General features: G+C 53.6%; 1 protein-coding gene across 2 annotated transcripts in view; it reads left to right on the plus strand.

Annotated features, from left to right (window-relative positions):
- The window catches only part of COL5A3 (collagen type V alpha 3 chain), a 47,620-nt gene extending 33,711 nt beyond the window's left edge, over positions 1 to 13,909 (plus strand). For both annotated transcript variants that reach the window (XM_039466935.2, XM_039466936.2), the window contains 22 exons: positions 939 to 1,046; positions 1,123 to 1,176; positions 1,374 to 1,427; positions 1,537 to 1,590; positions 1,713 to 1,766; positions 2,310 to 2,417; positions 3,996 to 4,049; positions 4,235 to 4,288; positions 4,584 to 4,637; positions 4,833 to 4,886; positions 5,075 to 5,182; positions 5,362 to 5,415; positions 5,951 to 6,004; positions 6,185 to 6,292; positions 6,609 to 6,662; positions 6,749 to 6,784; positions 7,520 to 7,573; positions 8,144 to 8,357; positions 8,457 to 8,569; positions 10,185 to 10,253; positions 12,582 to 12,821; positions 12,915 to 13,909. In XM_039466935.2, coding sequence (XP_039322869.2) covers positions 939 to 1,046; positions 1,123 to 1,176; positions 1,374 to 1,427; positions 1,537 to 1,590; positions 1,713 to 1,766; positions 2,310 to 2,417; positions 3,996 to 4,049; positions 4,235 to 4,288; positions 4,584 to 4,637; positions 4,833 to 4,886; positions 5,075 to 5,182; positions 5,362 to 5,415; positions 5,951 to 6,004; positions 6,185 to 6,292; positions 6,609 to 6,662; positions 6,749 to 6,784; positions 7,520 to 7,573; positions 8,144 to 8,357; positions 8,457 to 8,569; positions 10,185 to 10,253; positions 12,582 to 12,821; positions 12,915 to 13,061 — 1,899 coding nt within the window. In that variant the 3' untranslated portion in view covers positions 13,062 to 13,909. The remainder of the gene's footprint in view (positions 1 to 938; positions 1,047 to 1,122; positions 1,177 to 1,373; positions 1,428 to 1,536; positions 1,591 to 1,712; positions 1,767 to 2,309; positions 2,418 to 3,995; positions 4,050 to 4,234; positions 4,289 to 4,583; positions 4,638 to 4,832; positions 4,887 to 5,074; positions 5,183 to 5,361; positions 5,416 to 5,950; positions 6,005 to 6,184; positions 6,293 to 6,608; positions 6,663 to 6,748; positions 6,785 to 7,519; positions 7,574 to 8,143; positions 8,358 to 8,456; positions 8,570 to 10,184; positions 10,254 to 12,581; positions 12,822 to 12,914) is intronic.
- The last annotated feature ends 406 nt before the right edge of the window (positions 13,910 to 14,315 follow it).

The raw sequence follows: 14,315 nt of genomic DNA on the forward strand, positions 1-14,315 counted from the left end.
ATGGGTGGCACACACTTGTAATCCCAGCTACTCGGGAGACTGAAGCAGGAGAACTGCTTGAATTGGGGAGGCAGAGGTTGCAGTGAGTCAAGATTGTGCCACTGCACTCCAGCCTGGATGACAGAGTGAGACTCCTTCTTGTTTTTTTTTTTTTTTTTTTTTTTGAGACGGAGTTTTGCTCTTGTTACCCAGGCTGGAGTGCAATGGCGCGATCTCGGCCTCACCGCAACCTCCGCCTCCTGGGTTCAGGCAATTCTCCTGCCTCAGCCTCCTGAGTAGCTGGGATTACAGGCACGTGCCACCATGCCCAGCTAATTGTTTGTATTTTTAGTAGAGACGGGGTTTCACCATATTGACCAGGATGGTCTTGATCTCTCGACCTCGTGATCCACCTGCCTTGGCCTCCCAAAGTGCTGGGATTACAGGCTTGAGCCACCGCGCCCAGCCAAGACTCCTTAAAACAAAACAAAACAAACAAAACAACCAACCAAACAAATCTCTCACAAGCCATGACCCAGACCTGTTCTTTTTGTTTGTTTATTACCACACTATAGGAACATACAGCCCTATTTTTAACCCCGACTCTGACCCATGCTTCCAATGCTGCCCCCAGGCCTGAACTCAAACTTTGACTATGACCCTGGCCCCAACCTTAAACCCAACACTAAATCCCATCTCAACCCCATTTGAACCCTGCCCATGAACTGAACCTCAACTGCGCATCCAACTCACTGTTTAACACCTTGACTCCACCCTTGACTTCATTCCCAAGGCCTGTTCCTTAACCTGGACCCCCAACTCCAAACTCAACCCTGACCCTCCCTAAACTTAATCTGAACCCTGACTCCGACCCTTAACCTCAGTCCTGACCCTTGAGCCTCATTCTACACTAATCCCTGACCCAGATCCGAAATATGACCCTGTCTGTGTTCTTCCAGGGAGCAGATGGGGCTCAGGGGCGCCGGGGACCCCCAGGCCTCTTTGGGCAGAAAGGAGATGATGGAGTCAGAGGCTTTGTGGGGGTGATTGGCCCTCCTGGATTGCAGGTAGATGTCTGGGTTTGGGGGTGGCACCTCTGAGTCTCCCTGGCTGGTGTCCCAATCTTGCTTCTTTGTTCCACAGGGGCTACCAGGCCCTCCTGGAGAGAAAGGGGAGGTTGGAGACGTTGGGTCCATGGTATGCACTCCCAGGGAAGGGTTGGGGGTGGGGAGAGGATGGTGGCGTTACAGGGTTGGGGGAGGCATTAGATTCATTGGAGCGACATTGTCATTTTAAGGTCCTCAAGGGTAACCAGCATTGAGAGTGGTATCTGTGGTCACCGTGGTCTTTTGGGGGCCATGGGATCACTGGATACTATTCTGACCCTTCCACAGGGTCCCCACGGAGCTCCAGGTCCTCGGGGTCCCCAAGGCCCCAGTGGATCAGAGGTGAGAACTCTTGGGGGGCCAAGATGGCTCAGAGATGGGGGAACCCATTTCCTAGGAAGAGGATGTTGGGATTCCACAGTCCTACTCCTACCCCTTGCTGTCTCTCCAGGGCCTTCCAGGGCTGCCTGGAGGAGTTGGTCAGCCAGGTGCCGTGGGTGAGAAGGTGAGCGGGGGAGAGCAGGGGAGAAGAGGCAAATCCAGTCCTACGGGGCAGGGCCACTCTGGGGAGCCCCTCCCTATCTGCTAGGATGGGACCTCTCCCCATCCTCACTTTGCCTCTTGCAGGGGGAGCCAGGGGAGGCTGGAGACCCAGGGCCTCCAGGAGCCCCGGGCATCCCGGTGAGTGACTATGTGATGTGGTCCCTGCGCTCATCTCAGGGAACCCCTGACCCCTGGGCATCTTGGGCCACCTTAACCTCTGTGCAGTGGAAGGGCATCCACTCACCCCTGTCCTGTGGGCATCCCTGATTACCTTGAGGAAGGACACCTGGAAAGTCTCAGACAGGGCTGCTTTGTACAGTTCTGCAGGTTGCACACTGCACAAGACTTCATGGCCCAGAGGATAGGTGAGGGCTCAAATCTGAGTCATGAGTCCTGACTTGAGGATGAGATGCCCAGAGGGGGCCCCTCTTCTAATTCACTCAAGGGCAGCACATGGGCTAGGCCAACCTTGCACATAACCAGTGGGCACCAATACCATCCTGACCTTTCACTGTCATAAGTCCTAGCTCCTTGTGACCTTTGATCCTTGGACAGCCTAGTCTACTCTGAACCCTGACCCCAGAAAAGTCCCAGACCACCCCGATGCCTGAATCCAAGTATGCTAATCCTTGATCCCTGGACAGTCCAGGCCACTCTGACCTCTGACCTGTTTCTGTCAAGGGGCCCAAAGGAGACATTGGTGAAAAGGGGGACTCAGGCCCATCTGGAGCTGCTGGACCCCCAGGCAAGAAAGGTCCCCCTGGAGAGGATGGAGCCAAAGGGAACATGGTGAGTCCTGGGGGGAAGTGGAGGCAGATATGTGAGTGGGCACTTGAGTGTGCTTGAAGCGCTCCCAAACTTTTTACTGATTTCATGAGCAACCCCCAGGACATGGATGGACGGGTTAATAAACAAGTGGCCAGGCTCAGTGTCTCACGCCTGTAATCCCAGCACTTTGGGAGGCCAAGGTGAGTGGATCACAAGGTCAGGAGTTTGAGACCAGCCTGGCCAATATGGTAAAACCCTGTCTCAACTAAAAGAGATACAAAAATTATCCAGGCATGGCGGCCTGTACCTGTAGTCCCAGCTACTCGGGAGGCTGAGGCAGGAGAAATGCTTGAACCTGAGAGGTGGAGGTTGCAGTGAGCCGAGACTGTGCCACTGCACTCCAGCCTGGGCAACAGAGCGAGACTCCGTCTCAATAAATAAATGGATGAATGGATGAATGAGTGAATTAATGAATGGACAAGTGAATAAATCAGTGGATGGATGAATATGCGAATGAATAAATGCATATGAATAAATGAGTGAATGAATGAATGAATGAGTAAATTAATGGATGAACAAGTAAATTAATGGATGCATGAATGTGAATGAATGGATGAATAAATGAGTGGCCAAATGGACAAATGAGTGAGTGAATGAGTGAATGGATGACTGAATGAATGGATAGATGCGTAAGTGAACAAAATTACTGAATAGATGAGTTAATGGATAGATGGAAGGCTGGATGGATTGAATTAGTGAATAAATGTGTGAATGAAACAGAAATGGCCGGACACGGTGGCTCACACCTGTAATCCCAGCACTTTTGGAGGCCGAGGCGGACAGATCACAAGGTCAGGAGTTCAAGACCAGCCTGGCCAATATGGTGAAACCCTGTCTCTACTAAACACACACACACACACACACACACACACACACCCCAAAGAAACATATATGTACAGTGGTTATACATCATTGTATGGCATGAAAGTTGATTTCATAGCGAATCATTCTGACACTGTTGTAAAGGTGAAGGTTGAATTGGGTCACATTGGGAGTGGATGTGGGATTTGGTTTTGAGGTGAAGGTTGAGGCCCTTTTGCCACCACAGTAGGGTTTGGGGTGGGTGGAGGTCAGGGAGGGGCTTTAACATTGGTGGGACCTCCACTTGAGTCTCATCATTCGGAATGTCCCTTCTCTGAGTGTATGGATGCATGCATGAATGAATGAATGGATAGACAAGTGAACGGCCAGTTTTCTCTGTGAGTCCCAAGCTGGGAGGCTGGGAGGAGGCTGCAGTGAGACCATGCATGCAGCATTCTTAGCTCAGAGCCTGCACCCATGAAATGGGAGAATGTTTGCTCTACCAGGCCAGGGATTTTATGTTTTGCTCACAAATGTGTCCCCACAAGGCAAACTGTTCCTGGATACAGTTGATCTGTTTCATAAATGCATGATTGAATGAATGGATAGATGCATAAGTGAACAAAATTACTGAATAGATGAGTTAATGGATGGATGGATGGATGGATTGAATTAGTGAATAAATGTGTGAACGAAACAGAATTCAGAGATGTGATTATTAATCATTCTGTGTTCCAGGGCCCCACAGGGCTCCCTGGAGATCTAGGGCCCCCAGGAGACCCTGGAGTTTCAGTGAGTGTGACACCCTCCCCTCCCCAACCCTGGCATGTTTCCTGATTGTGTCCCCATCTCCCCACCCCCACAGACCTGGGCACTGACAGTGGAACCAATAACCTTCATTTGCCTCCCACCCAGCCCCACCCCAAATTCTCACATACCCTCATCACCCCACCCAACTCTGTCTTCCCCCCATGCAGGGCATAGACGGTTCCCCAGGGGAGAAGGGAGACCCTGGTGACGTTGGGGGGCCGGTGAGTGGGAGAACAGAGGGTGTGGTGTTAGGAGGGGGGGTTGGGGAGCTAATGAGTAAATTCGGGGGCTGGGGAGTGGGCTAGTGGGGTACCCAAGGTCCCTGCAGATGCTCCTGCTTCACCTCTCTGGGGACCCCGAGGAATGTGAACAGCTTGAGGGAGCAGTTGGGAGGTGGGAGTGCCCGTTGCTGGGGTGATGCCTGGGGAAGGCTGTCCTCTGGTCCAAGGCATCCTAAAACAGTGAGGCTCAAACAACATTAGCTGAGACCACAGCTGGTGCCCTTGTCTCCTCCAGGGCCCGCCTGGAGCTTCTGGGGAACCCGGCGCCCCTGGGCCCCCCGGCAAGAGGGTAAGTGATGAGCCACCTCCTGGATCCCTGACTTACCCACAGCCCCCATTCACCTTACAGACCCCACTCACCCCACAGACTCCATTCACCCCATAGCCCCCACACACCCACAGCCCCCACTCACCCCACAGCCCCCACTCACCCCTCAGACCTTCAGTCAGCCCCTAACCCTCCTCACTGTCTTTCCCTTCCCAGGGTCCTTCAGGCCACATGGGTCGAGAAGGCAGAGAAGGGGAGAAAGGTGCCAAGGTGGGTCCCTCTGAAAAGGGGAAGGGTCCCTGTGATATCCTAGGCCAATAGTGGGGCCACCAGGTGAGGATGGACCTGTGACCACCCCAGGCACCCACTCCTTCTGGGTCCTGGGTGGTATTTGGCTGTGGATCATGAGGCAGGAATCCTCTGACTCTGCACCCCTCCCTTGCCTGTGTCCATTCCAGGGAGAGCCAGGTCCTGATGGGCCCCCAGGGAGGACAGGTCCAATGGGGGCTCGAGGGCCTCCTGGACGTGTGGGGCCCGAAGGTCTTCGAGGGATCCCTGGCCCTGTGGTGAGTGGAGTGGAGCAGGGGTGGGACAGGGTGGGTCCGGCCCCTCCCCCACGCCTGCTCCCAGCTTGCGATCCCATCACCATCTGAAGGGGCTGTCCCTGGTGCATGGTGCGGGGGGTGGGGGGGCACACTGGGTTCTGGCAGGGTGCAGCCCACCCCACATTCTGTTTCATCCTCAGGGTGAACCAGGCCTCCTGGGATCCCCTGGACGGATGGGCCCTCCCGGCCCCCTGGTAAGAGACTTGCTTACCCCTGAGGTCCTGGCTCTGAGGACCAATCTGGGCACCCGGTGACCACCTAGTGAGCCTGGTGCAGGCTGGCCCTCACTGACCATCTGAACGTCCGCACTGTCTGTGTCTACTAACTTCCCGCTCTGACCTTCCTCCCTGATGGTCTACACTGCTGGTCTCTATAACCCTCTACTCTGACCTTCCACCCTGATGGTCTACACTGCTGGTCTCTATAACCCCCTGCTCTAACACTCCACCTTGATGGTCTACACTGAGCACACCGACCCTCCACCTTGATGGTCTACACTGAGCACCCATGCTGACCTTGGCCACTGACCACTCACATTGTCCATCCTCCAATCAGCCCCTCATTGGCTCTCATCCCACCTTGGCCTACGCGGACCATGCTTTGACTCCATCCCTGATCATTCCCATTTGAAGTGTGCATAATTTCCCATGTGACCGTCCCCCAGCCAGCCACACAGACCTTGAGCGTTCACATTTGAGAATCCCTCACTGACCATTGCTCTCCTCCCAGGGGCCCTCTGGCCTCCCAGGGCTGAAGGGAGATGCTGGCCCCAAGGGGGAAAAGGTGAGAATATCATTCCATTACTCTCTTCCCCATCTCCTCCCCTCTTTCCCTCCCTCCCTGGCCAGGGGCTGGGAGATTAGGGCATCCTCTGCTCCCAAACTCATCACCATAAGGCTCTAGGAGAAAAATCTCCTACATCCTCCCGTGTCCTCCCCTGTCTGTGCCTCTTGTGTCCTCCAGGGCCACATTGGATTGATCGGTCTCATTGGCCCCTCGGGGGAAGCTGGAGAGAAAGGAGACCAGGGGTTGCCAGGTGTGCAGGGACCTCCTGGCCCCAAGGGAGACCCTGTGAGTGTTCTGCCCTGAGTGGGAGAAATATGTTTGAAGGAGGGGGTGGGTGGAGGACCTGTTGGGAGACTGCGGGTGTGGGGTCCGGGAAACGTGGGTCTGAATTAATAAGGGTGTGTCTGGGGAAAATAGGGGGTTGTATCTGGGAACTGGCAAGTTGGAGGCTGCGTCTGGGGTTTGAGGTCTCTCTGTTGGGGAATTGGAGGCTTGCCCAGGGTTTGGGTCTTCCTCGGATGGCATTGAAGGCTTGTCTGGGGGATCTGTCAGGGCAATAGGGTGTACCCCACCAATACTGACCCTGATGTCCTTTCCCAAGGGTCCCCCTGGTCCCATTGGCTCTCTGGGCCACCCTGGGCCCCCAGGCATGGTGGTGAGTATGAAGGGAATCTTTTGTGGGATGGGGTCACTATGGCGGACCAGGCCAGGACCTCAGCTTTCCCTGTCTGTGCCCCACAGGGCCCTCTGGGACAGAAAGGCTCAAAGGGGTCTCCAGTGAGTACACCCTGCTTCCCTGGGCTTGTTGCAGCCCAGCTCCCATCCCCTCTACTGCATGAGAACCCTCCACGCCTCTGCCTTCATTTCTTTCTTTATTCATGCCATCGTGCCTTTGACAAATATTTATTCAACACCTACTGTTGTATTTCATCAGATCCAAAATGCCATCAATTATAAGATGTACCATTATTTTATAAACTGCTAGGAAAGAAAACAGTTCTGCCAAGTAAACGATGACTTGCCAAAGATGTTAAGATACTGATTTCAGAGACATCAAAACGTGAAAATTTGTGGCTGGGCACGGTGGCTCACGCCTGTAATCCCAGCACTTTGGGAGGTTGAGGTGGGCCGATCATGAGGTCAGGAGTTAGAGACTAGCCTGGCCAACATGGTGAAACCCTGTCTCTATTAAAAACACAAAAATTAACTGGGTATCCTGGTGGGTGCCTGTAATTCCAGCTACTCAGGAGGCTGAGGCAGGACAATCGCTTGAACCCAGGAGGCAGAGGTTGCAGTGAGCTGAGACTGCGCCATTGCACTCCAGCCAAGGAAGGGGAAGGGGAAGGGGAAGGGGAAGGAAGGAAGGAAGGAAGGAAAATTTGTGTCTCATAGTACTGAAAACTGTATGTCCTTTCCCCAAGGCTGTGTGTGTGTGTGTGTGTGTGTCTGTGTGTGTTGGTGGGAAGGGTCTCCACAGACAGAGCTCACCCTCCAAGTGACTTCTCCTTACAGGGTTCCATGGGCCCCCGTGGAGACACCGGACCTGCAGGCCCTCCAGGTCCCCCGGTGAGTTCCCGAGGGAGAGGGGCTGAGCGCCAAGGCCTGGGGGGAGAGCAAGGACTATGTCTGGGTGTCCCCAGAGGGTCCTTCTGTGCCCAGCACTGGGCCAGGCACGCGCTGGTGTTCCGGGGATGTAGGTGAAGAGGGCAGTTCCCTGCAAAACACCAAGGGAGGTCTGGGCTGGGAGGGGGGTTTAAGGGGACACCCATGGGGGCTCTGACCTGGGTCTTGTCTCTCGGACCCCATCTCTCCCTTCCTGTCTCTCTCCATCTCCTTTACCTGTCTCTGGCTCCCTTGCGCCACGATTTCATCTCTTCTCTCCTTCCTGCTCTGTCTCCCTCTGTGTCTGCTTTTCTTGCGGGTTTTCTATTGTGTCCTCTGGCAACGTGGCTTCTCCCCGTCTCTGAATCTGTCTCTTTCCTCTGTGTCTCTCCCTGTCTGCATCTCTCTCCTTTCTCTGTCTCTGCCTCTTGTTAATCTCTCTCCCTCCTCTTTCTCATCTGCGTCTCTCTTTCTCCCGTCTGTCCCTCCCCCATCTCCCCGCTCTTCTCCTCGGTCCCCATCCCCCACGCCCAGGGTCCCCCTGCCGAGCTGCACGGGCTGCACAGGCGCCGCCGGCGCTCGGTCCCGGTCCCGCTCCCATTCGTGGAGGGCGGCCTGGAGGAGGTGCTGGCCTCGCTCACGTCGCTGAGCTTGGAACTGGAGCAGCTGCAGCGTCCTCCCGGCACCGCGGAGCGCCCGGGCCTCGTGTGCCACGAGCTGCACCGCAACCACCCGCACCTGCCTGATGGTGAGGTCCGGTTCCGCCGCCACTGGGATGGGATGGGCGGTGGGGGTGGGGTCCGTCAGGTCCACCCGGACTCACCCACCCTGCCTGGCTCTGCGGCAGGGGAGTACTGGATTGACCCCAACCAGGGCTGCGCGCGGGACTCCTTCAGGGTTTTTTGCAACTTCACGGCGGGAGGAGAGACCTGCCTTTATCCCGACAAGAAGTTTGAGATCGTGAGTGCCCCAAACCTCTCATCCCCTCCCCCAAGAAGGGCTGTTCCCTGCTGCTCACACCCATCCCTACCTTGTCTGCGATGGTATCCTTCCTTCAACTGACATTTATTGAGCACGTACTGTATACCAAGTCCTGTCTCAAGAGCTAAGACTACCGCAGAGGATCAAAAAGAAAAAGAATCAGGCCAGCATGGTGGTGGCACAGGCCTATAATCTCAGCATTTTGGGAGGCTGAGGTGGGTGGATTGCTTGAGTCAGGAGTTCGAGACCAGCCTGAGCAACATGGCAAAACCAGTTTCTACAAAAATTTAAAAATTGGCTGGGCGCCTGTCACCACACCCAGTTCATTTTTGTATTGTATTTTTTAGTAGACACGGGGTTTCACCATGTTGGCTGGACTGGTCTCAAACTCCTGGCCTCAAGTAATCCGCCCATTTGGGCCTCCCAAAGTGCTGAGATTACAGGTTTGAGCCACCTCACCCAGCCCATGTTGTTATTTTTAACTGGTCTATCTTCCACTGGTTTAGTGGGAGCTCAGATGCCCAGTGGATGGGAATTTAGACAAACTTGGACTTCCCACTTCCTGGGCCTGGAGTGTAGGCCTTGATCCTTCAACGATTGCTAACATCTGAGGGCCTCCTCTTCATTCACCTGCTTACCTTCTCCTAGCCTAAAGGGAGAGGCTGGGGCTAGGCACAGTGGTTCATACATGTAATCCCGGCACTTTGGGAGGCTGAGGTGGGAGGATCACTTGAGCTCAGGAGTTCCAGACCAGCCTGGGTGACATAGAAAGACCCCAGCTCGGCTGGGCGCGGTGGCTCACGCCTGTAATCCAAGTACTTTGGAGGCCAAGGTGGGCAGATCACCTGAAGTCAGGAGTTCAAGACCAGCCTGACCAATATGGTGAAACCCCATCTTAAAAAAAAAAAAAAAAAAAATTCCGGGCACGGTGGCATATTCCTGTTGTCCCAGCTACTTAGGAGGCTGAGGTCAGAGGATGGCTTGAACTTTGGAGGACATGGCTGCAGTGAGCCAGTGATCATATCACTGCACTCCAGCCTGGGTAACAGAATAAGATCCTAAAAAAAAAAAAAAAAAAAAAATTAAAAAGCTGGGCATGGTGGTGCACGCCTGTAGTTCCAGCTACTCAGGAGGCTGCAGTGGGAGGATTGCTTGAGCCCAGGAGTTTGAAGCTGCAGTGAGCTAAGATTATGTCACTGCATTTCAGCCTGAGTGATAGAGTGAGACCCTGTCTCACAAATAAATTAAATAAATAAATAAAATAAAATGGTATCATCTGGGGACCCAGCGCTCAGTCCCACTGGAGAACCCTGGGAGACTGCGTAGCACAGGCACCTGAGAGTTATCCCCCTAGGAGGCAAGGGAGCTGGGGTATTTATCCACCAACTCTCATCAGTCATTGGGTGAGGGCTGCCTCAGGGGCATGAACCCCCTTTCCCTGATTGTGCACTGGCAGAGCCCATCTGTCCCAGGAGCCAGAGAACATCCTGACATAGTCACAGTCAGCAGCCTTTGGTGTGAGGAGGTGAATGCACATGGGATCTAGGTGGCACCAAGGGCATCTGCTACAGGGACCCTCCCCTTTCTCATCCAGGTGAAATTGGCCTCCTGGTCCAAGGAAAAGCCTGGAGGCTGGTATAGCACATTCCGTCGAGGGAAGAAGGTGAGTTACCAGAGGCCGAGGTGGGGGTGGCATGAAAACGATGGGAACCAGCAGGTGGGGGGTTGAGGGATGGGTTCTTAGAGGTGAGATGAACAGGATAGACTCCTCTACCTTCCTAGGGACTGGAGGCTGCAGGTGGGGTGGTGGCAGCATCAGATGTGTAACAGGCAGTCAATTGCCATACAGAATGATGATGCTAGGACAGGGGAAGCACAGGGCATGCCGGAAATTCAGAGGCAGTGCTGGAAAGACCAGAAAGCTTCCTGGTAGAGATCACAGCTCATCTGAAGCCTAAAGAATGCATTGTGTGGCTGGGCACAGTGGCTCACACCTGTAATCCCAGCACTTTAGGAGGCCAAGGCAGGTGGATCATGAAGTCAGGAGTTCAAGACCAGCCTAACCAATATGGAGAAACCCCCATCTCTACTACTAAAAATACAAAATTAAGCCGGGCACGGTGGCTCAAGCCTGTAATCTCAGCACTTTGGAAGGCTGAGGCGGGCGGATCACGAGGTCAAGAGATCGAGACCATCCTGGTCAACATGGTGAAACCCCATCTCTACTAAAAATACAAAAAAGTAGCGGGCATGGTGGTGCGTGCCTGTAATCCCAGCTACTCAGGAGGCTGAGGCAGAATTGCCTGAACCCAGGAGGCGGAGGTTGCGGTGAGCCGAGATTGCGCCATTGCACTCCAGCCTGGGTAACAAGAGCGAAACTCCATCTCAAAAAAAAAAAAGAAAAAAAAAATACAAAATTAGCTGGGCATGGTGGCACATGCCTGTAATCCTAGCTACCTGGGAGGCTGAGGCAGGAGAATCGCTTGAATCTGGGAGGCGGAGGTTGCAGTGAGCTGACATCGCTCCATTGCACTCCAGCCTGGGTAACAAGAGCGAAACTCCGTCTCAAAAAAAAGCGGATGTGGCGGCAGGCGCCTATAATCCCAAATGCTCAGGAGGCTGAGGCAGAGAATTGCTTGAACATGGGAGGCAGAGGTGGCAGTGAGCAAAGATCATGCCACTGCACTCCAGCCTGGGTGACAGAGCAAGACTCTGTCTCAAAAACAAACAAAAAACCAGAAGGTATTGTGTTAGCAAGCTAGGACGGGCAAGAACAAGTGTTCCAGGGAGAGGGAATGGCATATGCAAAGGTTCAGAGTCAAGACAGGATCTGGTGAATTTGAAGAAGAAAAAGCCACATGGCTGGACACAGTGGCTCCTGCCTGTATTCCCAGCACTTTGGGAGGCCAAGGCGGGTGGATCACTTGAGGTCAGGAGTTTGAGACCAGCCTGGCCAACATGGTAAAAACCCATCTTTACTAAAAATACAAAAAATTAGCCGGGCATGGTGGCACATGCCTGTAATTCCAGCTACTCGGGAGGTTGAGGCAGGAGAATTGCTTGAACCTGGGAGGCGGAGGTTGAAGTGAGCCAAGACTGTGCCACTGCACTCCAGCCTGGGCAACAGAGCAAGATTCTGCCTCAAAACAAACAAAAAGCATTATTAAGATACTTTGTATTTTTGCATATTAGCTCTTCAAAATCTGATGCAGATTTTACATCACAATTTGAATGCTAAATTTTATTGGGAATACTTTATCTATATTTAGATTTCATAAAACCATTGACAACAGTTCAAAAAGTAGATTCAGACTCAAGTTGTTCCAAGCATAAGCTTTCTGATAACTGGATTGAAGCTCAGTCATTAGTTATGAATTTTTTTTGTTAAAAAATTAAATGAAGTTGGAAAAAAAAGCCCCAGCCAGGCAGCCGGGCATGATGGCTCATGCCTGTAATCAGAGCAGTTTGGGAGGCCGAGGTGAGTGAATTACAAGGTCAAGAAATCGAGACCATCCTGGCCAACATGATGAAACCCCATCTCTACTAAAAATACAAAAAATTAGCTGGACATGGTGGCGCATGCCTGTAATCCCAGCTACTCAGGAGGCTGAGGCAGGAGAATTGCCTGAACCCAGGAGGCGGAGGTTGTGGTGAGCCGAGATCGCGCCATTGCACTCCAGCCTGGGTAACAAGAGCGAAATTCCGTCTCAAAAAAAAAAAAGAAAAGAAAAGAAAAGAAATTTGGGAGGTCAGGTGGAGTGGACATGGAGACCCCCTGGATGGAGAGGGGGACAGGGTGGATGCTCGGGTGACTTTTGCAGTTCTGCCAGGGATCTCCAGGAGGCTGGAGGGATCTCCTCCTCCAAGACCGCAACGTGGGAGGGGTGGCTGCTCTGCCAGAGGGTGGAGATTGGGGGGTGCAGTTCTGCAGAAAGCGTAGAGGCTCATGGAGCCCCTTCCTTCCCCCTGTGCCTTCACCTCCTCCCACCAGTTCTCCTACGTGGACGCCGATGGGTCCCCAGTGAATGTCGTGCAGCTAAACTTCCTGAAACTGCTGAGTGCCACAGCTCGCCAGAGCTTCACCTACTCCTGCCAGAATGCGGCTGCCTGGCTGGACCAAGCCACAGGTGACCACAGCCGCTCCGCCCGCTTCCTTGGCACCAATGGAGAGGAGCTGTCCTTCAACCAGACGACAGCAGCCACCGTCAGCATCCCCCAGGACGGCTGCCGGGTAAGCGGGTGGGGCAGTGGCCAGCTGGAGAGGGGAGGCAAGACCTCAGCCACCCTCCCCATAATTTGCCATCCCTGTCTTCTCTGTGGACAGCTCCGGAAAGGGCAGACAAAGACCATTTTCGAATTCAGCTCTTCTCGAGCGGGATTTCTGCCCCTGTGGGATGTGGCGGCCACTGACTTTGGCCAGACGAACCAGAAGTTTGGGTTTGAACTGGGCCCTGTCTGCTTTAGCAGCTGAGAGTGTTTGGGGTGGGAGGGACCATGAGGGAGCCCCAAAATGGGGTGCATTTGGTGCTGAGGCTTTGAAGCCACCCTATTTATCGTTACCTGTGACTCTGGAGCCAATGGGATGTGACTTCACTCATCACGGTCGGTCATTCCTTCTCCTTTCCAGGGCACTGGTGGCTGGGTTTCCCTGGCCCAAAGGTCCAGCCTCCTCCCACCCCATTTCAGGTGGCAAACTGCAGTCTGGCTCTTTCTCCCCTCCCTTCCCACCCAAGCCTCCACTCCTACCCCTTGAACTCCCATGCGATAAGCTTCGAACTCAGAGCTGATGAACGAATGCCCCCCCACCCCCAACGCCGGCCTCCTCACTCCTCCATCACTGCCCTTCACACCTTTTGGTGCTACCCCTCCCCAGAGTTAAGCACTGGATGTCTCCTGATCCCAGGCTGGGACCCCCCCCACCCCCTTTGATCCTTTCTACTTCTTCGGTGAAAGGACTGAAGTCAGACTACAGAGGGAAGTGGGACTTCCCTTGACTGAGCTGTGTGTTTCTTCTCCTGCCTCAGCCCAGCTCTGCAAATCCTCTCCCCATTCCCCCTACCTCCCCAGGCTCACCTTGCCATGCCAGGTGGTTTGGGGACCAAGATGGTGGGGAGTGAATCAGGATCCTAATGGTGCTGCCCTATTTATACCTGGGTCTGTATTAAAAGGGAAAATACCCCCCTGTTGTAGATTTCATCTGCTTCCTCCTTAGGGAAGGCTGGGATATGATGAGAGATTCCAGCCCAAGCCCGGCCTCCCGTCCCCAGGCCATAGGGCATAATTTGCATCTCAAATCTGAGAATAAACCGATGAACTGTGTTTCTGTCTCTGTGTTTCTTTTAAAAATTTTTTTGTTTCTATTTTTGTTTATTTCTTTATTTTTGAGACAGAGTCTCGCTCGGTTGTACAGGCTGGAGTGCAGTGGCACGATCTTGGTCTTGGCTCATTGCATCCTCCACCTCCTGGGTTCAAGCAATTCTCCTGCCTCGGCCTCCCTAGAAGCTGGGATTACCCGGGTCTGCCACCACGCCCAGCTAATTTTTTGTATTTTTAGCTCAGCGTCTTGAGTACCTGGGACCACAGACATGCACTCTCACACCCAGCTGTGAGATTGTGTGTGTGTGTGTCTGTCTGTGTGTGTGTGTGTGTGTGTGTGTGTAAGATGCTGCCTTGCTTTGTTGCCCAGGCTGGACTCAAACTCCTGGCCTCAAGCGATCCCCCTGCC

The sequence above is a fragment of the Saimiri boliviensis genome, chromosome 14 (genome assembly GCF_048565385.1).
Source record: "Saimiri boliviensis isolate mSaiBol1 chromosome 14, mSaiBol1.pri, whole genome shotgun sequence".
Taxonomy (NCBI): domain Eukaryota; kingdom Metazoa; phylum Chordata; class Mammalia; order Primates; family Cebidae; genus Saimiri; species Saimiri boliviensis.